General features: G+C 57.0%; 1 protein-coding gene across 3 annotated transcripts; it reads right to left on the bottom strand.

The window, feature by feature from the left end:
* Positions 1-1517: 1517 nt before the first annotated feature.
* On the bottom strand, positions 1518-23274 carry OGDHL (oxoglutarate dehydrogenase L). Of its 3 annotated transcripts, XM_040970327.1 has the most exons (22): positions 23059-23274; positions 19991-20161; positions 14352-14454; positions 13924-14039; positions 13663-13817; positions 12875-13021; positions 11588-11678; positions 10220-10399; positions 9952-10080; positions 8848-9027; positions 8510-8662; positions 8074-8176; positions 7537-7665; positions 6691-6841; positions 5719-5846; positions 4904-5082; positions 4227-4298; positions 3953-4078; positions 3776-3848; positions 2758-2921; positions 2379-2533; positions 1518-1641 (listed from the first exon to the last, which is right to left on the bottom strand). In XM_040970327.1, the coding sequence occupies exons 1-22, from the start codon at positions 23260-23262 to the stop codon at positions 1518-1520; spliced, it is 3033 nt and encodes a 1010-aa protein (XP_040826261.1). In that variant the 5' UTR covers positions 23263-23274. The 3 variants fall into 3 exon arrangements, with proteins under 3 accessions (XP_040826261.1, XP_040826263.1, XP_040826262.1); XM_040970329.1 differs by lacking the exon at positions 8848-9027 and having other exon boundaries at positions 23059-23262; XM_040970328.1 differs by lacking the exon at positions 19991-20161 and having other exon boundaries at positions 23059-23262.
* Between the last annotated feature and the right edge of the window lie 2175 nt (positions 23275-25449).

The following is a 25449-nucleotide window of genomic DNA, read 5'->3' as shown; positions in this document are numbered from 1 at the left end:
GCACTTGGGCCATCTTCTGCTATTTTCCCAACTAGTGCTCGGATGGGATGCGAGTGCCTCAGGCAGAGGCTTAGCTTGCTACACCACAGCACAAGCCCCTCCATAAAGAATTTAAAGCTCCGTTATCTCTGTCCCACTGTCTTGGGGACATGTGCATGGCACTCAAAGGAAGGGCTTGGGGAAGGAGCAAATGAACAAATGATTTGAAGCAAGCAATGGCTCCCCTACTGCGGCATCATGAGGGGGGCGACACCAACAGGCCCAAGAGGGAAGAAGTGAGCTGGTGGGCCCAGCATGGGAGCCCTGGAGCTAAAATCCTCATCTTGCACGTGCTAGGATCCCATATGGGCACCAGTTCTAATCCCAGGGGTCCCACTTCCCATCCAGTTCTTTGCTTGTGGCCTGGGAGAGCAGTCGAGGACGGCCCAAAAGCTGGGGATCCTACACAAGTGTGGGAGACCCACAAGAGGCTCCTGGCTCCTGACTGGCTCAGCTCCGCCGTTGTGGTCACTTGGGGAGTGAATCAGTAGATGGAAGATCTTCCTCTCTGTCTTTCCTCCTCTCTGTATATCCAACTTTCCAATATAAATGAATAAATTAAAAATAAAAGTCAGCAGGCTCACAGTACACAGCCTGAACCCTGTGGTAGCGGCGACCTCACCTGCCCCCTCCCCACGCGCTGTGCTCTCTCAGACCCAGAACCCCTGCCCCGCATCCCCCAATCCCATGAAAACCAAGACAGCCGGTCTCTCACAGGCACTCTTTATTTGTTTGGTTGTCTACTTTGGTACGTGTGAGCTGTGGGTGTGGCTCAGACAAATGCGGATAGCTCACAGGCCACGCGTGGGACCTGCCCAGCTTTGTGTCCACCTGTGCCTTCCCGCAGCCTTGGCTATTTCTACGAGCGTAGCAGACAGCTCTCTGGTATCAACAGAGAAGCAGGGACGGGGGTGGTGGCCTCCACACCTTCCGGGCGGTGGGACGGGGGCGTTCCTAAAGGCCATCTTGAGACACAAACAATAGAGAAACCACACACACACACAAAAAAAAAATTCCAGAAAGATCTGGGCAGCTGGGAGAACATTCTGGATGTATGTGCCATCAGGGGTGGGGAACTCCTTGGCTGCCAAGTGCCATCTGGATTTTCTAACACCATCCATGGACCATGCCAAATGACCATCTTACAAATGAGCCAGCCATGGATGTCCCGAGCTCTGAGCACCACCTGCTGTGGCCTCGGCTGGGCCAGATCCAGCAACCTCACTCACATGGCCTACAGGCTGACGCTCCCCAACCCAGAGGGTCTATCTGCTCCCTCGGCCTTCCCAGCCCTGAGAGTCTGAAATAGCCACGGCGGCCAAGGCGGGCCTGACGCTGCAGCCGGCAGCAGCTACGCTGTGGCCTGGAATGCTGTGTGAGCGTGGCCCACCTGGGGTGCTCAGTAGTGGCCTCTCTTCCTGGGCAGGAGCTCCCCCCCTCACCCCCCACCCTGATGTTGAGCCAGGCCTCAGCCAGCCCTAAAACGTCTTGCCCTCAAAGGCCTGGAGATTGAAGGCGGTGTCCAAAAACTTCTGCAGCGACACCAGGTGTGTGTTTCTGTTTCCAGTAGCTGGGGCAGCGGCTGGGCCACGGCCGACGTACCTGCAGGACAAACAGCCGAATGGCCTCATTGCCCACTCTTGTGCCTCAGACAAGTGGATGCAGCTGCAGGACCTACCTGCCTGCCTGCCTGCCTGCCTGCCTGCCTGCCTGGGTTCACCAGGCCAGAGGCCAGGGAGGAAGTTCCTCCCCCCGCCCCCGTTGACAATGGACTTGCCCAGGACAACAAGTGGGGCTAGAACCAAAGGCTGGGGGCAGCAAGGCAGCTCTGGCTGCTCAGAGCCCCTCCTGTCCCTCCCCCACCTTCCCAAGGTCAGCGACTATGGCTGCCAAGCACCTACTATGTGCTGGGCACCCACTATGCGCCAGGCACCTCACAGAGCCGTGACTGAGAACAGCTCTCACTCATTGTCCTGTGTCCAGGGATGAGGAGCCTGAGGCCTGATGTGGATGGGGGAGCCTGCAGACAGGGCACGCAGGTGCACTGGCCTCCGTGGTTAACTCCCTGCTTACTGCCCTGGCCAGCCCTGTTGCCCTACTCCTGTTGGGCCTGTAAAAGTGATGGTCACCTCCACCGGGCAGGACCGTCTAGACATGGACAGGTCCAAGCTCAGACTCCATGACTAACAACCAGTGGGGAATGTGAGGGCCCAGACAGTAGAAAATGGCGACACTAAGGCTTGATCTCTCACAGCAGCCCAACCACAGCCAGCCAGAGCCAGGAGGCGTCCTGGCAGCCACAAGCAGGCCTGGCCGAGGCAAGGGGAGGCGGTGCGTACCATATGGGCCGGTCACGGCCAAGCAGGGTCATGAAGCGCGGGCTGATGTAGTCGTAGTAGCCCATGTTCTTGTGCTCCTCCTGGCACCACACCAGCTCCGCGCCTGGGTACCTGTCGGCCTCCTGCTTGATCAGATCAAAGGGGAACGGGGAGATCTGCGGGAGCAAAGCAGGAATAAATTGGAGCAGGGAGGGGGTTGGGGTGGAGGATCAGCATTTCTAGCAACCCCAGGACACAGGGCCCAGAGCCTGCCTGCACTCTTGCTGGTCCCCCATTGGCCTGCCCCGGCCCCCAACATGCCGTCCAGGATCAGTCAGGGCTGGGGACAATGTCCCTTAGACTTTACGTCACCCTGATCGTGAGAGCCCCAGCAGTGCACCTGCTCCAGGCGCGTGAGGGCCACCTGCTCCTCCAGGCCCCGGCTGCTGCGTTCCTTGACCAGGTCGTAGTACACCTTTCCTGTGCAGAAGATGAGCCGCCGCACCTGCCCAGGAGCCCGCGCTGCAGCCCCACCTTCAGGAATCACCCGCTGGAAGCAGGTCCCTGGGGGGGCGGGAGCAGGCAGGGATGGTGTGACACGGCACAGAGGGGGCACTGGTACCATCTGCCCACTAGGTCCCCACAACAAGCATTCCAAGGTTCCTCCTGGCCACCAGGTCCCCATCCAATGCCAGGTGCAGGCCGTGGCTATAGCCTGGCACCTCTTGAGGCTGAGACGTCACAGGGAGGGAAGGGGAATGGGCTGGCAGAGGGACCATGTGAAGACACCACCGTTGGCTGAGAATCTGCCCTGTCAGCTGCGTCCCCGAGCAGCTGTGTCAGGAGGCTGTGGCACACCCGTCACCCCTGTGGCCTTAGCCCACGTCTCTGCGCCCTGCCGTGTTTTCCATTCTTGAGCTCACACCAGCTCCAGGGCACCAGGCTGAGCCAGTCGCAAAGCGCACCAAGAAGCTGCTGTAGCATCCTGCACTCCCAGGCAATGACTCGGGCACCAAGGGCACCAGGCTGCCAGGCCCCGGGAGGACCAGAGCCCAGGCACCCCAGAGCCCAGGCACCCCCGGAGCTGGGAACACCAGGTCCCCCAAACCACACATGTAGGGACACAGAGATGACCGATAGCCAATACCGCCTGAAACAGGCAGCCCTCTGTCAGCCTCCCTCCTCTGAGCTCCCCGGGCCGAGCCAGGCCAGCCCTGTGTGAGCGAGCCTCGGGTGGGAGGGGGCCGACATGGTCCCTGGGAAGCCGTGGAGTCAGCTCAAGTGACCTGAGCTGGTGTGTGCACCAACTATGGCTGGGGAGACCTAGAGGTGAGGGGTGATGAAAAGAGGACCACTGGGCAACACACAGGCCACCTCCTGGTACCGGGCCCCCACGATGGCAGGGGCCTGACATGTACCTGACACCATCTGGTCGAAGCTGGATTTGGCCTCGGGGTGTCTCAGCAGAGACTTGGGCGTAAAGATGATGAGCTGGAAGGGAAAGGAAATACGGGCCAATGGTTGGCTGTCCCTGCCTGGCCAGAGCTTCCGCACGGCGGTGCTGGGGTGGCCCGGGACTGGGGCTGGCAGCTCACGGGCTTGCGGAAGGGCAGCAGGATCTGCCGGCGCAGTATGTGGAAGTAGCTGGCCGGCGTGGAGCAGTTGGCCACGATCCAGTTGCAGTCATACAGCTGGCTCACCTCAAAGTCCTCGCTGAACACCTATAGAGGGGCAGGGCAGGGGGTACAGGCAGGTGCATCCCACACCCCAGACAGAGCCTATGGGGTTAGGGGGCCATCCAGGGGTGGCACTGATGAGGTAGGACAGACCCGTGGGGCTGGGAGGGGGTGGCCTGGGAACGGCACTCACCGGATAGGCATCGGAGTCATCGTTGCTCATCTGCAGGAACCTCTCAGGCCTTGCGGACGAGTGCTCTGGGCCCTGAAAGCCAACGGTGCATGCCCCAGCTGGCCCCGCACAGGGCGCCCACCACGGCCAGGACAGGAACCCCAGGGCTCAGCCCCAGTTCAACATTTGAATGGACAGCTTCTTGGGGGAGCCTGACCTACACCCTCATCTGTGGTGGCCCCGTGGCTGGACCAGCCAGCTCTGCCCATCCCCTCCACTGCCCAGCGGGAGGCGGCCCCTGGGTGATGCCTCTGCTGCCTGCCTGCCTGCCTGCCCTCCTGGGGAAGCCCCCACCCTGCAGACCTTTTCTCTGCCCCATGAGTGGCTGCACAGGCTGCTCATGCCAGAGGGGGAGCCCAGGGACAGTACAGCCCACCCTCCAAGGTCAGCTGCTGGTTGGGTGACATTGGACAAGCCACACCCCCTCTCCGTGTCTCAGGCTTTTCATCCCGGAGGTAGGAATAGGGCCTCCAGGCTGTGCCCAGACCAGGAACAGCCCTTCTCCATGCTACCACTGCCATGTGCCCAGGGTCCACTCCCACCCCCCTAGCGCCCTGCAGCGCTCATCATGGCAACTCTGCAGGCTGCTGGCAGGACAACCACCGTGCACCCTGGGTGCCCCGCGCCAGACCCCTCACCATGCCTTCCATGCCGTGAGGAAGCAGCAGCACGATGCCGTTGTGCCGCACCCACTTGGCCTGGCCAGTGCTGATGAACTGGTCGATGATGCACTGTGCTGTATTGTGGAAGTCGCCAAACTGAGCCTCCCAGAGCACCAGGGCGTTGGGGCTGGCCATGGCATAGCCCAGTTCAAAGCCTGAACAGAAGACACCAGGCCAGAGCTTGCTGCACGCTGTCACCAAGTGGCAGCAACTCCAGTCCCATACTGTCCCCCTGTGGCATGTCCAACAGGTCAGGAAAAAGTCCCTTAGGGAGTCTCTTGGGACTCAAAGGCTGGGACATCCCTTCCTGGAGCTGATGACAGGCCCAGAGATGCCACACCCTGGGCCCTGATGTCACACATGGTCAAGTTCATCCTTATCAACACCAGCAGCCCAGGTTGAAGACACCCTGGGGTGGCAGGGGGGACCACCTGCCAGGAGGGCAAGCTCCAGCCCCAGGCCCACACAGCTCCACAGGCATGGCGCATGAGGCTCTGGTTGCTCCCCAGGACAGGTGGAGTGTGCTGGATATCCCAGGGGGCATAGTCAGGTGTCCAGGGCCCAGGGAGGGGGCCTCAGCACCCAGAAGACAAGGTGGGGCTAGGGAATATAAAAGGCTGTGACAGCCACAGGCGAGGACAGAAGCATCTCCTGTGTGGCCGCAGAGAGGGACAGCCCAACCCCTGCCCAAGGGGACATCCCCATACCCTCAGGTAGCCCCCTCCCCCTGCCAAGGCCCTGACGCAGACAGCCCACATCAGGGTTGGCTCACGGGCACAGTGCTGACCCACCCAGAACTCCGTATTCCGAGAGTGAGCTGTTGCACACGGTGTAGGGGGCCTGGTCAGGCCACAGGTGATTCATGGGGACACATGTCCTGCGGTCCACTTCCTGGTCATGGAGCACATGGTGCCGATGGCTTGGGGAGACAGGGAGGGTGAAAGGAGAGTGGCCAGGCCCGCCAGTGTCCATCCCCTGCAGTGGGAGGCTGGCCAGCCTGTCACAGCCCTGTGAAATCTATGAAATCTCCCAGGGCTGGCAATACCAAGAAAGCCCTGGCCAGCCTGAGCCATCTGGTCTACCCACCCTTCCTGCAAGCCGGCTGTGGCTGCCCCAGAGTGCTGGGGGCCTCTGGACTAACGCTGGCAAACTGTGGTACTTCATCTGCCTGCCCTCCAGTGCTGGACAGAGTGGGAAATGCTGCAGGACACACCCTGAGCTGCTGGACACTCTGCCCTGATGCCCACATCTGCCCTCCTAAACTCTAAGGAGGGAGTTGCTGGCATGGTAAGGGAACCCCCGGGCTGGACCCCAAGCTCTAGCATGGATGGATGTCCAGTTTAAGTTGGGCCTGTAGCTAGAACCAGGCCAACAGACATGAGAAACAGGGACCCAAGGAAAATATACAGCCAACCCCAGGGACCATGTCACTATGGCTTGCTACCAAGTTCTATAATATGCAGGCCCCCAAGCAAGGGAAAACGTGATTTGGATCCATGCTGGTACCCAGCAGGACCCAAAACCTCCCTGTCAACACCATCTCGGGCAGGCTGGCCCGAGTCGGTTCACCAGGGCCCCCAGGGACGACAGGTGGTTAAATTAGCCGCTGCCTGGGGCACAGGCTCAGCCCCGTCACCAGCCCCACCAAAGTCCTATGACCACAAGGTCTGGGCCCAGGGCTCCCGAGTGCCTTGGCCTTGAGCCCTCCTGGAGTACCCACTTGGCGTCGGCCGTGCTCACTCTGGGAGTCTCGCATGCCTCACCTGAACGTGCCCCGCTCCACGTCCTGCCCACTGAGCCGCACGTGGATGCCCTCCTTGAGCAGGGAGCCAAAGGCCATGTACTCTGCCAGTGCCCAGTCGGCCGTGCGCTTCCTGACCATGTCTGCCCGGCCACGCAGGATACGAGAGAGGCCTATGAGATGGGCAAAGAGGGAATGGCTGGTAATTGGCTGGGGACCACTGAGCTGGGTATGCAAAGCAGGCCTGGTGCAACAGGCCCCCAGCTGAGCAGGTCCACCCCAGCCTCCTTCAGAGCAGCGGCTCAGAGGCCAGCACTCCCCAGAAAGCATTTGCCTTCAGCCAGCCTCAAGGGGTCATGAGTGGGGTCAGAATCCCCCCTGGAATCACCCCTTCACACACACACACACACACCCTCCCCTGCCCACTTTCCAGGAGAGAAGACTGAGGCTCCTAAAGAGAAGTCATTTCCTTAGGCTACTCAAGGGCCTGCACCTGAACCCAGGCACCCAGGTCCCACAAGCATGCCGCTGCACCAATCTCCTGGGACACACATACCCAGACACCCTTAGCAGGTGCCACAGGGCGCCCCAGCCACTGCATCAGCTCCTGGGCTTTCCACACTGTAGCGCACAGCTGGAGGTGTCATGTGCAACCCCCTCATAGCCACCCAGGCTTGTCCAGGGGTGGTGAGGTTATTCTGGAAGTTGGGTTCCCGGCACCCCTGGGGAGAGTGTGGCACCTCCAAGCACACCTGGAAAGCTCTTAGCACGGATACCCCTCCAGGCGTACACACAGTGCTCCGGGCACCCAGGTGAGCCCAGGCTGTGGCATGGAGCAGAGTCAGAGGGGCCATGCGGATAGCCTCACCCGTGTGGATGGTGAAGTCCTCCAGGGGCACGGAGCTGGCCACACTGCCGATGTGGGTGAGCACGTCCTCGGGCACACCTGTGGCTGGGCACGTCATGCTCTTGGGCTCGCCATCCACGTTGAAGAATCCTGTGTGGGAACAGCAGGGGCTCTGCTGGCCAGCACCAAGAGCCTGCAGCCTCCTTAGTCCACAGCCGCCAACCCTCAGCTGACCCCGAGCCCGTCCTCAACGTGCCCTGTTCGCCGCCACTCCCACCAAGCGCAGCTCCTACACTTGCCAACACCTTCCCACAGCCCTGGGTCCCAGCTGGCCAGCCCTGCCCCCTAGTCTACCTGCCCCCACTCGCAGCATCTGCCCTGAGTGCTCTCCTGGGCCCCACCCTCTGCAGGGAGCAGCTGACTAAGGGTGGGTGTGGCTGCCAGCCCCGCCCCCCCCGTGCGGGCAGGGATTCTGGGGTACAGCCTCGGGTTGTGGGGCAGCACCTGGGCCTCGGGCTGCCAGGACTGCAGTCACTGGGACCACTTCAGTAGACTCACCGGGCCAGGGGGAGTCCAGCCAGTGTTTGATGTGCAGGATCTTCTTATCCTTGGACCTGCCGTAGGCCTCCTCACAGATGCGGTCATACTTGGCGATTTCTTCCTGAGTGCAGGAGGGAGGGATGGGACAGAGGTGGTAGCAATGCCCTGGGCAGTTGGAGACTCAAGCCACCTGACTTGAGCACCTTATCCCTCCTCCTCATGTAAACCTCTGGAAGAAAACCAACTCAGGGCTGCCTCCTCCAGGAAGCCCTCCTGGGCTTCCGATGGAGGCTGGGCTTCCCCTAAGTTCCTAGCATGCCTGACATCGGCTTTGGGTTTGTGTTCACTTTAACAGCTAGGGTTCTTGGACACAAGGATTCTACTGGACAACTTCTTTAAGCCCCCACCCCATCCCCCAGTGCTCAGCACTCAAAGGCCCGCCCCCAGCACCCACCTCAAACTCCTGCAGGGTGACGGTGCCCTCAGCAATGAGCTTGTCGGCATACTTCTTTAGCACGGGCACCTGCTTGTGAATCTGCTTGTACATGAGCGGCTGAGTGAACATGGGCTCGTCCATCTCGTTGTGCCCACGCCGGCGGTAGCACACCTGCAGGGCAGCCGAGAGCTTACTGGCACGGGAAACAGGGTGGCCATCAAGCTGGGACACCCCCTGGATCCCACTACCCACAACCACAGGGCACACATCCCATGTGCAGGCTCTAGGGGAAGCTGGACCTGCCACCTTTTCGCCCCAGAAGCCACAGAGCTGGCCACGGCAGCCCTCACACCCACCAGGTCCACGACGACGTCTTTGTTGAAGGTGTTCCTCCACTCGGCTGCCACACCGCACACATAGATCACGGCCTCCGGGTCGTCAGCGTTCACGTGGAAGATGGGTGCGTTGACCACACGGGCCACATCAGTGGGGTACGGGGAGGAGCGGGCCATCCGGGGGTCAGTGGTAAAGCCAATCTGTGGGGGGGGGTGATCACAGCTGGCCATGACTCAGGGTCCCTCACGTACCGCTGGCCTCCCAGGTGGGCAGGTCCAGAAAGGCGGTAGGGATGCGGAGGTCTTTAGGGCCTCGGGATCCTGGAAGGGGGAGCCTGGGAGGCACACAGTGAGACATAGCAGCAACTCTTGCGGAGCTGTCCCACAGACCCCGGTCCCCAGCAGTCCCCCTTATGCACTGGTGGCAATGGACACAGTCCTGCAAGCGACCACCAGTGGGACCTTCAACACCCAAAGCCTCAGGATTCCGCTCCCCAGGGTGTTCCTAAGGAACACTAGCAGCCTCGAAGTGACAGCCTGGGTGTGATCTGTGGTCCAGACCTGCTTGGCTGAGGGGTGCCCAGGAAGCACCCAGCCTCCTGCTAGGCACTGGCGACACATGGATCCCTTTGACACTACAAATCCTGCACAGCCCCACAGGATCATCCTCCTGTGTCTGTGGCTGGGGCTGCGGCAGGCATGACGACATGAGAACTTGCTAAAGCCTACGTCCTCCACGTGAACAGGGTAGGATTTAGAGGGTCCCCCCACAGCCTCCTGTCCACCTTCAGTCATCTCATGATTACAGCAGAAGTGCCACTGTGCGGCTCTGACACTGTCCTTGTTGGGAGTGCGTGTGCGGGGGATGGGGGAAGAGCAGGCTTGTCAGCTTACGCACCTGCGGCTGGCTGACTCTGCAGGTGCAGAAGTCAGAGGTGCGAACCCAGTGGCTAGGGTGGTGAGGAGGGTGCCAATAACCATCATGGCTCCCCACCAAGAGATGGGATGGGGCAGAGATACCCCGACTGAGGTCACACACCAGTGAGCATGTGGCTGAGCGACAGGCAGGAACCAGGGCAGCCTCCCTCTGCCAGCCTGGCGTGTGTGACCCCCGCTGGTCCTTACCTGGTTGTTGACCACCATGTGCACGGTGCCATTGGTGGTGTACGAGGGCAGGTCGCTCAGGTGGAAGGTCTCATAGACCACACCTTGGCCAGCAAAGGCAGCATCTCCATGGACCAGGATGGACATGACCTGTAAGACGCAGTGGGAGCCAGGAGCGGCGCCTGCGCCCCAGCCCATAGCCATGGGGACTCAGGGTCTGGGCCAGTCTTCCTTGAGGGAGCCCCAACCCCCAGTGCCCACCTGCCCCTCATGGTCCATGGGAGCTCACCTTTCTGCCCTGGGCATCCCCACGGTAAAACTGCTCGGCCTTGGTCTTGCCCTGCACCACGGGATCCACAGCTTCCAAGTGGGAGGGGTTGGCCACAAGGGACAGAGCAATGTTCCTGTTGGTGACGCGGTTGATCCTCTCATGGTACATGCCCAGGTGGTATTTGACATCTCCAGAGCCCTGAGGGTCAGGGTTAAGCTGGGTCGTGAGGAGCGTACCCCGCCCACCCTGGCTCACACAGGTGGATGCAGCGATGGACACCCAAGCCCACGGCCTGCAAGCTGCCTGGCTCCCGTTCGCTGGGAGAGCTGTGATGTCCCTGGTCCTCCTCTTCCTCCCTGACCCCCAGGCAGAGGAAGGAAGGCGGCTTTCCTATGGGCCTCAGCTCAGACCAGCTGCTGCCACTCATAATCCCCCTTTAATTAAAAGAAAATAGATTTTAAAAAAAAAGACTAACCTTCTGGTCAGGTTCTCCAGTTTGCACACACATCACCTCGGATTCCTCAGATATTCTGAGATAGGAGCTTTTACACCCATTTTACAGAAGAGCAACCAAAGGCGCCGAGAAGGTGCCAAGGGAAAGGAACCAGGTTGCAGAGATTCTGGGCTGGGGGCCTAACATGCCAGGCAGAGCCTGGGCAGCCATGGAATGGCTCTCATTTCAACCAGCTGAGCCACTGTTCTGGGGGCTGGGGCTGTAGGCACAAGGTCCCTGTCCTCACGTTGATGGCAGGCTGGAGGAGGCTGGCATAAGACAGCAGGGAGGGAGGCAGGGGGAGGCATAAGAGGCAGGAACAGACCTGTAGCCAGAGGGTCGGGAGAACCACCCAAAGCGGTGCTAGGCAGAACTCTGAACAAGATGGAGGGCAGAGGAGAGGGCACAGCAGAGTGGGCTGAGGGCCTGGCCCAGGGAGGTAGCACAGTGAGTATGTCTGTGCTCTGGGGCAGGGCTGCCAGGAGTTCCTCAACTGACTGGCAGCTGTCAATCAGACGAGCACGGGAGCCCTCCCGACCTCCCATGGCTGTCCTGGGCACATAAACAAAGGGACCTTTGCAGGTTGGCAGACTTCTGACACTGAGGCATGTCCATGGAGGCTGAACCAAGGAACTGCTGCCCTATACATCTCAGGCCTCAGTTTCCCCAGGTGGAAATAGGAAGGCTGACCCAGATGATCCTAGGGTCCTCCCAGCCAGTGCAGACAGCAGGACTTGCTCCCAAGAACTTCATGAAAACATCCCAGCCCCTCTCCCTCTCTCCCCTGCATATGCCCATCTCAAGGTAGGCCCCAGCCCTGCTCCTCCCCAGGCTACCCCCCAACCAGATCCAGCAGCCTCCGGGGGTGGCCAGGTCCAGTGTGCACCACCCACCTCATCGGCCGCCTCCAGCTTGGGGTCAAACTGGCAGAAGATCTGCTCCAGGTCCTTGCGGATCACATTGGCCAACACGTTCAGCCTGCCCCTGGAGCCAGATGGGCTACACTCGCACCTGACCGAGGCTGCTTGCCCCCAACTCCCCAGGACCCTGCACACCTGAGTCCATTAGAATCTGCATAGTAGGTGGGTGGGTGGATGGCTGTGGATCCCTCCAGCCACTGCCCAGCAGCCCTAGGCCCACACAGACTCCTGGCCCAACCTCCAGTCCCACAACGGAAGCACAGTCCCCCCCACCCACTCTGCCAAGGGGGCCTCCCCCACTCACCCTTGTGGACAAAGTCTCCAGTCCCAGGGTGTCCTCCCCAAAGATAGGAGCATAGCGGCCCTGTTCCCAGAACCCTCCTCTGGTTGAGCACCTGCCCAGCAAAGTCTTGAAGCTGACCCACTCACGCATACCACCCCTGCCTGCCAACACTTAGTAGCAGCCAACACCTGAAGCTGCCATGGGCCACAGGACCAACTCAGCCTCGCCCTCTGGCCAGGTGCCAGGTCCTTCCAGCACAGAGCCAGTGACAGACAAACCCTGTGCTCCTGGCCGGCCAACCACAGGGTAAGGATGTCCTCGGGTTGACATGGCCCTAGGCTGGTCCAACTGCACAGAGCTCCCTGGTCTCAGGCAAGGCCTGGGGTTTTGTCCCACAGGCTGCTCTGAGCAGCCTCAAGAGGCCTATTCAGCAGCCCTGGGCCACCAGGAGGTCCACCTGCCAGGCTGGATTCCCCAGAGCCCAGAGACCCACGTTCAAAGACAAGCCCCCACTGCTGGGGACACCTTCTGGGTCTTCATCAAGATCAAAGGAAATAGGCCATCAGTTTGCAGCATGGACAGGAGAACCTGGGTTCACTTCCATTCCTACGTCCAAGGGGAGTCCATCCAGAACCACCTGCCCGGCTCTGTCTTCCCTGTGACAGGTCCCTCCATATCCCCTGATCCAGGGGATCCTTGAGAAGCATCCTGCATCCCATTATGAAATCCTCGAGACAGCAATGAGCTCAAACGGGATCCTTAGAGCATCTGTTTAGTCCTGACCCCATGTGGCTCTGGCCCAAGAACATGGCTCTTTCTGGGACAGCCTGGCCAGGCCCAGGGACTCTTCAAACTTCCTGAACTGCTTGCCTCTAACCCCCAGGTCTTGCCAACACCCTGTGCTCTCCTGTCCATCTCGTCCCTTCCACTTCAGTCCCCTGGGCCTGGAGAGGGTTGGATAAGGCTGAGGGGTACACCTGTGTGGCATCCCCAGGATGACGTTCTCGATGCCCATCTCGCTAGATTTGTCAATGATGGTCTTGAGTGCTGGGATCATGACCTCACAGCCCTCCAGGCCAAAGCGCTTCTCCGATGACCATTTCCGGGCCAAGAAGTCTTCAAATCTGAAAAAGTAAGGGATGGAGAGGGATGGGGTTGGGGCTCAGGGGCTTGGAGCTGGATGCTCTGGGACACAGAAAGCAACAGAGCACACATAGCCTGCACAGCCCAAGACCATCCCAGACACCATGCATGAGCCAGTCGCACCTTGCAGGGGGCACAGGATGAGGCGGGGATCCTCCCAGCTCAACTAAAGAATTGCTACCCACCGACCAAAAACCACACCCTCCTCCTCACAGCAATATCTCTCCAACAGGTCCTCTTCCTCTAGCCCACTGCCCACCTCACCATGCTCCACAGACCTTCTTCCCAGCTCAACTCCAGCCCATGCCATGCTGCTGGGGAGGCCACCTGGCACCCAGAGAGCTGGGCAGGAACCCCTGCCATCCTGGGTAGGTCCAGTGTCAGGGACACCCCGTGAGTGGAGCCAGGGCCAGCTTTTGTGTCCAAGCATATCCACAGCCACAACCTATCCTACTGTCCCCCGACTGTCACACTTTCCTAGAGTTCCATTCCTGCCCACTTGCCTAGCTATGTCCTGGGCTGGCTCCTGGTCAAATTGCCTTTGTAGCTGGTCCCAGTGCTCCCCTCGAGGGCCTCCCCACGGCCAGGGACAAGGTCCAGCCAGTCCTTGCCAAGGCCTGACCTCATGGAGCGCACGAGCCGGGCCAGCAGGGTCCGCTTCTCCTCGTTGGAGAATTGCATCACCCCCGGCGTCTCGAACTTCTGCCGGATCCACTGGCACTGCTCCACATCGTTGATGAACATGAACTCCAGGCCAATGTGCTGACAGTAGGTGCTCTGGGGTGAACAATGAGTGACAGGGGGACACTCCACAATGGTCCTGCCTCCTCCAGAGAGCTCTGTCAGGTGTGGCCCCGACACCCACACGCCTACCCGGACTCACCTCCAGGCGCCGAATGATCTCCCGCAGGGACAGGGTGCTCTCAGAGCCACCAATGAAGGTGGTGGTGGGTAGCTGGAACTCCTTATCGAGGTCAGCCTCCCGCAGGTCGTAGAAAGCTGGGGAACGGGAAGGGCAAGGGGGAGGCCCAGCAATCATTGCTGCCCCTTCGAGAGTCCCTTACGCCCCCTCCCTGCAGGTGCAGCCTGGAAGCTCCAGGACCCCATGTCTTGGGAAATGGGAAGTCATCAGATGCTACTTGATGGAAGAAATGGGATGGAGCAGGGTACACCCACCAAGTGAGTCAGTAGGTGGCTAAAGATGGGATGGAGCCACATGTTCCCTATGGCGCCAAGCGCTCGGCTGTCACCAGAGCCCAGGTGCCACGCACAGGTGTGATAACCACAGCAAGAGGTAAGTCCACCTCTCACCCAACTTATCGATGGTTGTGATCAAGTCTGAAGGCACAAAGGAGTCCAGGTCTGCGTCCAGAATGCCCAGGGGGTCCAGCTGAGCCACGTGATGGCCCCGAATCTAGGAGGAGGGAGAAAGTCAGGGCAGAGCTGGGATCCAATTCAACACACAGGAACCAGGTCTGGGATGGGGCCACAACATCAACCAATTCATTAGGGCTGGGACTGGGCTGACTGGCTGGGCTGGGCCAGGCTGCAGCATCCACCAGTGTGAGCTGAAACTGAGGGAGGATCAGGCTGAGACAGGTTACAGCACCCAATGGCAAAGCCCAAGTGAGGCAGGCCATACCAGACTGGGCCACAGCACCCACAAGCACACATGAGACTTGTTGGCCTGTAGGTGAACAGGGTTGGAGGGACAGCCAGGTTGGGCTAATTGACTGTCCCCATTGGTGTACACATGAACCAGAATTAAATGCAGGCTGGTTTGGCTTTGCTGCAGCATCAGCTAGCAGGTACTGAGACTGGGAGCAAATCCTGTCAAGCTAGACTGCAGAACCACCTAGAGAGTGCAAGATCTGGGACTGGGAGCGAGTCCAGTAGGGAAACTGCAGGCACCTTGCTCATGGGTTGCAGCTCCCATTGGTGAACACGACCCTGGCTAGACAGGCAGTGGCACCTGCCGGCATGAGTGCGGGCTACATAGTGGGGTCGGTTGGGTTGAGCTAGGCTCTAAAGCCTACTGATGTACATAAGAGCTGAATGAGATATGGGACAGACTGGATCAGTCTGCTGCACATACTGGCAAGCACAGGAACCAGGGCTGGAAGCAAGCTTGGTGGGGGTTATTGGGGGCTACTCCAACTAGGCTGCAGTTGCAGGTGTCTGGGGAGCAAATGGGCAATTAAAAGGCATCACCAGCCCATCACCTTTGAAGTAAATGAAAATAGGTAAAAATGTTAAAAATTCATCATCAGGGCCCACATTGTGGCACTGCCTGATCTGCCAGCATCCCGTATCAGGGTTCTAATCAGAGTCCTGGATGCTCCACTTTTGACCCAGCTTCCTGATAACGTGCTGGGAAGGCAGCTCCTGATGGTCTGAGTGCTTGGGTTCCTGCACCCACATGGGAGATTCAGAGTCCTTGGCTCCTGGCTTCAGCTTGGCCCAGAGCTGGCCTGAGAGGCCATTTGGGGAATGGGCAGGGGATAAAGGAGTTCTTCCTCTGTGTGTCTCTCTCCTTCCCTCCTTCTCTCCTCTCTCTCCCTCACTCTGCCATCCTTTTAAATACATTCGTCTTTTAAAAAAAAATCCTCAGTCGTGGAAGAGGTTTGCTCACAGAGGCACAGATTTCAAAGTCTGGGTCACCAAAAGTTTAAATCCTTTTAGACAAACTTCTTCAAGTCCTCTTACACAAATAAATACGGAAGAAGTTCATTAGAAGAAGTGATCGTAAGAAAACCATAAGATAAGAAAAACTACCCTATGAGAAAGAGGCTAATACAGGAGCTCAGACTTGGAAGAATTTACCCGACTTAGGGGCTGACACTGTGGCACAGCAGGGAAAGCCACTGCCTATAAAGCTGGCATCCCACGTGGGAGCCGGCTCATGTCCTGGCTGCTCCACTTCGGATCCAGCTCCTTGCTAATGTACCTGGGAAAGCAGAGGAAGATGTCCCAAGTGCTTGGGCCCCTGCAGCTACCTGATGAGTAAACCAGTAGAAGGAAGATCAGAATCTCTCTCCAACTCTGCCTTTCTAATCAATAAATAAATCTACCAACCAATCAAAAAAAGAAGAAGAACGTATCTTACTTAGAAGATTTGACTTCAGAACCTTGTCAATGTGGTACATCGCTGAAGACAAGATTAGATTTTAAAAACTGAAAGTGGAATGAAACAAATAAGCATGTACATCCATTTGATGATGTACTATATTGATGATGTAACTATATAGAGAGGAGCTAATCCCATTGACTAATGGAATATTCCCTAAAGATAAACAGAAGTGCAAGAAACATTCAAACTCTGGTCCCAGACCACTAAGTAGTGGGAGATCTTAAATCATGAACTCCAAGGTGGAAACATGCTCTTGTGCGGCAGTTCTGGGAACTCTGCTTCTGGCACCTTTAACCGAAATGGTGCCAAGAGGATGGGGCCAAGGACAGACCCGAATGTAGCAGACACATCAGAACACACACACACACACACACACACACACACACACACACACACACACACACACACACACACACACGAGAGGATCTCCCTGACCACTGAACCAACAGTGGTCAATGTGCCCTGCTCCCTGGAGACTGGGGGGGGGCGGGCAGGCAGAGGCATGCAGGGCAGAGGGGGGTGGTGTCTGAAGTGATACAGGAAAATCCAAAATGAGCTTGGAGTACTTGGGAGTAGCCCCAGGGAGGGAGTGGGGGGCTGGCAAGGAGGCCAGCTTGAGGCAATAATATTGATAACATCTGCAACAGACTGAAGCTTAGCAAATAGGTTTAAGTTCAGGCATTCATAGGAAAGAAAGGTGGGAGACAGGGAGGGAGTAATAGAGGGGGAGGGAGGTGTGGGGAGAGGAAGGGGGGAGGAAGGGTGGGGGAGGGAGAAAGGAAAGAGGGGAAGGAGGAGGGAAGACAGGCTCTCACTGGTCATCTTTGAAGGATGCTGGGGAATCATCTCATGATTTTGAACAGCAATCAATGCAAGGAAACCCCAAGCCCTAACCCACTGCCTGTGCAATGTGTGCCTTCGATCAGCAGCTGACAAAGTTCAACCCGTCAGAAGCGTTACGAGTAATAATCCAAGAAGCAAAGATGGGAAGACCCTGCGGGAAGCTCATGGGACTGGAATTAAAACAGATTTACCGTAGTGCAGAAAGCTTCTGAGGCCCATGCATACCTTGTTCATGGTATGCATTTTTCATGAGCTTTCTCCAGATTCCTTGTGTGCATGGATTTTTTAAAAAAAAAACTGCCCTTCCCCACAAAAAAAAAAAATCTCAAATTCCATTCTCTCTGAACTTGTAAAGTCCCCACACAGAATGGGAGTACAAGCTGGATAGCCCTACTAGGATAATTCAAAAATTCAAAATGCTCCATCAGCTGATACACTGAGTGCCAAGAGGATGCTGAGAACCGAAAATTCCACTGGTGACCTCAGCTGACAGTTGCAGTGAAAAGATGCACACATTCAAAATAGCGCATAAAATCATCTCCAGGCTACGTGTATACGGTGCATATGAAACATAAATGCATTCCTTGTTACACTTGGAACATACCCCCCAAATCTCATTCTATACATACAGATGGCCCCAAAACTGAAAAACCCCAAATTCTAAACACCTGTGGTCCCAGTCATTCTGGATCAGACATACAACCTGCATCATCAGGCTTGCATCTCCCTAATAAATGAACAGATCTGGGGGATAATTACCCAGGGCTGCAAACGATCAGAGTGGCCCTCACCATCACCACCGACTGGGAAGCTAGTTGGGAAAACATGGAAAACCAAACGTGTTTCACACACAAAACCTAGCTACCAAACTGCAGGCATCACTGGGAACACCGGGACAGGTCCAACAACAATCACTGGGGTGTCATCAGCAAAAATCCAGACTTAGAGAAATGTTACAGGATAAACCACATGGTTTCTTGCACAGAAATTGACAAAGAATGCAACCTAGGGCCATAGTCCACAGGGAACAAAACTTAAGAGCCACATCAGCTCACTGCACTCTGCGTTTATTCGGAGCTGGCTTCAAACAAGCTCTGGAAAGAAATCCTGCCTAGAAGACAAACACGGAGTACGATGACAACCGAGGCTCGCAGCCGTTATTTCTGGATGGCACCGGATGCTACTGCAGCACATTTTTCTCATTGCTAGAAATACATAGGGAAATGGCCGATGAATGAAAAAGCTGGGAAAGCTGGGATTGGCTTCAAGCAATCTGGCTGTGGGCAGGAATTGAGAGGGAAGAAGAGACAGAGGAAGTGAAGATGGGCCATGTGCTGACAGGTGTGGGAGCTCACTACACCCTTCTGGAACCTTCTTTGTGTTTACAAAATGTCCCTAATACGGTGGGTTTTCTGGACAATGCACACAGGACTCCAATCAGATCGTCATGCTCCCTACCGGCCTAGAAGGGCCCCCAGTCCTCCCTGGGAGCCCCCAGGTCAGGCCCAGGTGCCCGCGCTGCCAGCCACACGAGGGTCCTCCACCCTGGGTAGATCTGCAATAAGCCAGAGCAACCTGCTTGAACCCCAAAAGCGCTCTGCTGGGCAACTCCAGAAAGCAACTGCAGAGCCAAAAGCTGTGCACGGTCAAGGCCCTGGGGCAGCAGGCTGGCTGGCACCTTAGAGTTAACACACAGTTTAACGAGGATATTTCTTGTTCATGTTCAAAGGTTCTGGTTAGATCACCCTCTGCCTCGTGCAGCCAGCCAAGAAAGGCACAGTCACTGTGCAGTATCCCTTCTCCAAATGCTCAGACTCAGAAGCCTTGGAAGAATTTTTTTTTCCTTCAGATTTTGAAATATTTGCACGCACTTAACGTGCTTATCTTGGGGACAAGACCCAAGACGAAACACAAAATTCCTTCGTTTCCTACACAAGGGGCGATTCCTTTGTCTCATAGGTAAGGGACCTCCGAAAGGCTCATGGTCAATGCATGCTCATTTTAATCCACCTCTCTACAAGCACTCTAGACAGCTGTTCTCGAAAGGATGCAACTTCATCCAGTGTGTCTGACATGCCAGTGTTTGATTGTTACCTGTCCTGGGGAAATCGGGCCTGGGGATTTCAATTTGAGGCATCAGTTCTGTGCTCAAAGACTTTCCCAACTCCAGAGCTGACTTCATTAATTGTCAAACACAATTAGTTCCCATTTCTGGGTTGGGGGTGCAGCTCAGTGTTATCTGCTCATGGTGGCAGGTCCCCAGGCCACGGAGAGGGCCTCCCCCTGCCCCCTCACCTGGCCTCTTCCACAGTGTCCCGGCCTCATTTCCATTCGCTCCTGCTTCTCGCTCTCCAACCCTGCAGTGACTTGCTCCTCCCTCCCACAGGGTCCCCACCTAGGCCTCCCAGATCCCCAGCATCCTGCCCGCAGGTCAAGTTTCCCTGACGAAATGTCTTCTGCCACCAGTTCCCAGAGAGATCCTGACACGATTACACTTGCTAAGGCAAGAGGGCTCAGAGCAGCCCTCCAGCTGCTCCTGTTCGCTCAAGGTCCAGGACAGGACTCCCCGACAGCCCGGGCCTGGAGCGTACATCAATGATGGGAGTGCCTCCACCTCCAGGCACAGCAACTGCCCTTTCATTCCGTAAGCACCAACTAAGCACCCACTGTATGCCAGCCCCTGTGCTCTTGGAATGCTCAGGCTGAATTCAGGAGAAAATAAACATTCCCAAGGTGAGTCAACTCAAGTCTCATCCAGCATCAAGCAAAGCTGTGTCCTCGATGTAGGAACCTGGGGATTGGTGTGTGCATGAAGAAAAACACTCCAGGAGACAGCCCGCAGGCACAGTCAGCACACACACACACCAGCTACCCAGGGGGCTGTACTCCAAATGGCAACACAACAAGGGCTTCCAGAAGGGCTCCTTGGGGACAGCCTTCCCAGACCAGCCTCTGGCCATGCCCCACCTGCACTCACCTGGTAGGCCCGGATGAGGGACTGCACAGCCAGGTGGTCCTCCACCAACTTGCTGGTCTTGGTGCGGCCTGAGACGAAGGGTTTGCTCTCAGAGGTGACAGATGGGGCCCAAGCCTGCACGGGGCCAGAAGAGGCTTCCTCACTGGCTCTCCGGAAAAAGCTGTCCCAAGACTGAGCAAGATAGAATCAAGAGGGCAACTGGGTAAGAGGCCTGGGAAGAGCCATAGTGGCTGGGGTCGGGTACCCCGGAGAAAAGGGAGCCGGGCTGGCACCCATGCAGAGCCCAGCTCCCCCTGGGACTCTGCCTACATGGTGGAAGGAAGGGAGGTGTGATGGGGGCTGAATGGACTGCAGATATGACATCCTCACAGCATGGGGTGGCAGAAGGCCTCTGTGCAAGGCAGCCTCAGCAGCTTTTCAAAGAGATTCATCATTTATTTGTAAGGCAGAGCCAGAGAGAGAGAGAGAGAGAGAGAGAGAGAGATCTTCCACCCACTGGTTCACTCCCCAACTGGCCCCAATGGCCATGGCTGGGCCAGGCCAAAGCCAGAGGCCTGGAGCTTCTTCCAGGTCTCCCACATGGATGCAGGGACCCAAACACTTCAGCCATCCTGTACCACTTTCCCTGGAGCATCAGCGGGGAGCCGGATCAGAAATGGAGCAGTAGGACCAGAACCAGCGCCCATTTGGGATGCCTGCCCCGCAGGCAGTGGCTTTAATTGCTGCACCACAGCACAGGCCCCAAGTACCAGCATTTTCATTGTAAGTATCTTTGGAGTCAGCAGTTCCACTGGGAGTCATTCATTCTACAGGTATGCAGATACAAATGAGCCTGCTTCTGCTTACAGTGGGGTGTTTCAAAACGTCATGGAAAAACGGAGTCAGGAATTTATTTTGGTATTCCCAAAATTTGAAATCTGCACCGAACGGCTGTTCAAAAAGCTTACAGAAAGTACATAATACAAAAACACAATGTGTGGATTCTAAAATTTTTGCACTAGAATAAATTCATTTTTAAATTCCACTTTCCCCGAACTCTTTGAAGATTTTTGTGCTATAAAATGACAGCACAAAAGCAATTAGCAAGAAACCGATGAAACAAGTCAATATTTAAGTCATACAGCCTTAAAGACCTAAAACTGTGTCTGTTACTGTGGTTATCAATTTCCCAGACTTATTAAGAACACAGAAGACGCGTGTCCTGACGCTCTCTGTGCAGGTACAAACAGCAGAAGCAGCCGGCCTGTGCCACAGCAGGCAGACACTGTCTGTAGTATCAGCAGCCCCTGTGAGAGCCGGTTCAAGCCCTGGCTGCTCCACTTCCCATCCAGCTCCCTGTTAATGCACGTGGACACGCAATGGATGAGGGCCCGTGTACTTGGGCCTGTGCAGACACATGGCAGACCAAAGTGGAGTTCCGGGCTCCTGGCTTTGGCCTGCCTCGGCCTCGGCTATTGCAGTTACTTGGGAAGGAATGAATGAGTGGATGGAAGAGTGTACGTACCCTCTCTCTCTCTGTAACTCCACTTTCCAAACAAATCCTTCATAAATAAAAATAAAAAGCAGAAGCACAGGAGCTTCTGTGTGCTTTCCTTCACACATTCCCATCCTTGAGGACAATCAGTTGGTACAGCCCTACAGACAGCAACGTGACAACAGCATGCACGCACACACACACACGTGGTGTCTAGTCCATGAGTTAAGACGCCACATCCTGCATCCACATCAGAGGGTCCAGGTCCCGGTCCAGGTCCGGGTCCCAGCTCCACTTGCAATCCCAGCTTCCTGCTAACGCATATCCCAGGAGGCTGCAATGATAGCTCAAACACATGAGTTCACACCATTTACCTGGTGACCAGGGCTGGTACTGACTCCTGGTTTCAGCCCTGCCCGGCCAGCTGTTGCAGCCATTTGGTGTGGGTGTGCGGGTAAAGCTCTCTCAAATTAAAAATACATCAAAAATCAAAGATTCTTGGGCCCACACAACAGCCTAATGGCTAAATCCTTGCCTTACATGCTCCAGGATCCCATATGAGCACTGGTTCATGATCCAGCTGCCCCACTTCCCATCCAGCTCCCTGCTTGTGGCCTGGGAAAGCAGCAACAGAGAATGACTCAAGGCCTTGGGACCCTGCACCCATGTGGGAGACCCGGAAGAAGCTCCTGGATCCTGGCTTTGGATTGGCTTAGCTGCAGCCATTGTGGTCACTTGGCGAGTGAACCAGTGAACAGAAGATATTTCTGTCTCTCCTTCTCTCTGTAAATCTGATTATTAAATAAAAATAAATTAACCCTAAAAACAGACTCTCAGCCCCAATCAGGGCCTGAAACAATGCAGGCGTCAGTTAACGAGGACAAGAAGGCATGCTCCCGCCACGGAAAAAGAACAGCAGGGCTCCTAATGGATTCCCACGGAAAGACCTCAGAGCTCTTTCTGCAGAAAGCAAAGGCGCCCAAGCTCCCTGCTGCTTCCCTGGAAAGGAGGGCCAATCCAGGAAGCTGTCCCTAAAGGCCTCAGCAGCGATGCAGGAGGAACCAAGAGTAAATCAACAGACGCAAGATGGGTTGGGAGGCAGCCTCGTGGCCACACAGCCCCGCCACCTTTGGTCCTGGGTCACGTGACCGTACTACTTTCCTCTGCAGAGCGTGGGGGAAGGGAAGAGGAGGCAGCCACCCATTCCGCCTTCCACCTTGCCACCAGATGTCACTGATCAGCAGTAGGCATCTATTTTATCATATGGGTACTTTCAGAAACACGTATGTTCCTGATGACATACTTGTACAGGGGCCACTTAAGAGTCAGCAGAGTCTAACAGAGGGGCAGGAATACCAGGCAGGGGCAGGGATGATGGGCAGGGGCAAGGAGATATACAGGGCAGTATAAAGTTCTCAAGCACGACCCCGCCCGCCCCCTGGCACCACAGGCTCAACAACAGGAACCCAACGGGCTGCCCCATCCCCAGGGGGACAGCCCCTTTCCAGGGACTACGTGCCCGGCCAGCATGGCAGACAGGCAGGCTCCCCACCACCTCCCCCCAGGCCCCAGTCAGCCAGGTTCGGGTACCAACCTTGTGGACACTCTCGGGGTTTTCCAACCAGGCGAAGTACATCTCTTCCATGTAACTGGAGCCACCTCCACTTCTGCTGCCTGGGAAGGGGGCTGGGGGTCCCGAGGACCTGCCACGGCAGCTCAGCACCTGGACAGGAGGTGCAGCCAAGAGCCTGGCAGCCAGGGCCCCCAGCTTGGTCGACAGCAGCCTCAGTTGACTCATTCTGAACACAAGAAATGAGATGATTAAGCCATGGACCAGGACAGAAGGAGACTCATTCATTCATTCGACACCTGATGGTCCTGCTGGATGAGTAGCCCTGGGCAAGGCACTAATGAGACAGAGGGAGTGGAGCACCAGGCTTTCCTGGGGTCACAACCAGTGGCACAGTCCCCTCGATAAATGCCAGCCACAGAGCCCAAGCACCTCGTAACCCCAGCCCACACTCCCTCTGCTAGTTATCCAAGGCCTGGTGGAGACCCACGTACCACCCAGGCCCTGCCCAAGCAGTGGTCAGCTCAGGCCTCGCCGGGACTCACCTGCCCCAAAAGATCACAGGTTACAGGCAGCAACCCCAAGAAGGGCTAGGCTCGCAGCCCAGCACACTGGTGCTCAGACAGGGAGGCTAACGGGCTAAACGAGCCTTGCACTGTCAGGAAAAGGCAGAGTAAGGGGTCACGTGACCCCAAGCACCCCAGGGACCCCCTCTGACTTCAGTCCTGGCCCACTCCTAGGTGCAAACAGGAAGCCAGTGTCCACAGAGTGAAGGCACAGAGTGAAGGCAGCACAGTGGTGGCTACTCTGGTCCCAGACGCCTGCTCAGCATCACCCCCAGGACGAATGCCACTTGGGGCTCCTTGCAGTGTGGGGATACACACATCTCCTCCTCCCAGCCCCAGAACTCTTATGGAGAAAACTCTCTATGCAGCAGGTCTGCAATGCTGGGGCTTCCTCCGCTGACTCTCCAGGCCTGGAGAACCCAGGGCTCATTGTGCAGGAAGTCTGGGGACTTTGAACAGTCCCCAGAGGCCCCTGCTACCTGCACTTGCCAGCTAGTTCAAGTCAAGGGAGACAGACCCGAGGGCCTGCCCCGCCTAGAGCTCCCTCGGCCCCTCTTGACACACACACATGAACCCCCTGCTTTGCCACAGCCCAGCCCCTGCCAGGACATGGAGCACCTCCCCCTGAGCAATGACCTATCCAGGGAGCAGGGTGCAGCCCAGCACCATGTCCTGAGGAACCTGCTGTTCCCTGGCATGGCTCAGTAATCCATGAGAAAAACAACCACCCATTTTTGTCGCTCCCTAGGCCTGGCCCTGTGCCAGCAGCCCTGGCAAAGTCTGTCTAGTCAATGGGTTACTTCCCCCAGCCCTCCACCCCACCCTGCCTCCAGGATAGCCTGGAGAGACCTTCCACAGGGGTGGAGGTGGGAGAGGAGCCCAAAATGAAGCAAGGCACCACAGCTTGGGCAACCTGCCATCTCCCTGCCTCCCTCCCCACCCCCGCCCTGCACACTCACCTGAGGCAAGGGACGGGGTGAGCTCCTCAATGGAGAGAGGTTCAGCCCTGCAGGGCACTCAGCAGCGAGTCTACACACGGTGGAGTTAAAAATGCAAAGACACGTCCCACTGGGCCTAATGGAACAATGAGCCTCAACTGTCTCAAACCTTTCCACCTGCCAGGCCCTTGCTCCCTGCTGCTTCCCTGGGCCACCTGGGCTGGCTGCCCTGACAGCAGCAGGCTTAAGTTCTGATCAAACCCCATCCTCCACCTCCTCTGATCACACGGGAGACCTGAGCAGAATCAGGGCTAAATTACACAAGTGTGGTTAACCAGGCCTGGTGCGAACAGGGTTCCCGGAGGGCATCGGAAGCCCCCCAGCAACGATGAAGGAAGTCTGATACATGCCCCGGCTAAGGACATGAAACACTGAGCCCACCCATGGTGAGAATAAAAATAATGCACATTGCCAAGGGGTCCCGGGACAGACACTGCTCCATTCCACACCCCATACATGAACCCCATCCTACCCCCAGCAGCTGTGGAGTCTCCAGGGCCTACACCCATCTCTATCAACAACCCCTCTCTACCCTGCAGGGAAGGCCCAGCCAGGAGGACGTTAGGATCCATCTAGCCTGGCCCAGATCACAAACAATGGCCCCCCCAACACTGTACAGTCTACCGCAGCCACTGTAGTGGCCTTCAGGTGGCCTGGCAGGAAGGGCTCGGCCTCCCTGCCCCCTCCAATTGCCCAATTCCATCCAGGTCTGCATATGCACGCAGGAGGACTCAGTTCTTAGCACCAGAGCCCTCAGGCAGCCTGAGGAGGCCCTGTTCACACAAAGGCAACTTGGAAGGAATTGGGAGTTCGAGGCACTCCTTTTAGGGACAAAGTCACGCAGCAATGCG

The sequence above is a fragment of the Ochotona curzoniae genome, unplaced genomic scaffold (genome assembly GCF_017591425.1).
Source record: "Ochotona curzoniae isolate NIBS_2020 unplaced genomic scaffold, NIBS_Ocur_1.0 scaffold_4763, whole genome shotgun sequence".
Lineage (NCBI taxonomy): Eukaryota > Metazoa > Chordata > Mammalia > Lagomorpha > Ochotonidae > Ochotona > Ochotona curzoniae.
The sequence above is the reverse complement of the archived record's forward strand: the minus strand, read 5'-3'. Positions and strand labels throughout refer to the sequence as shown.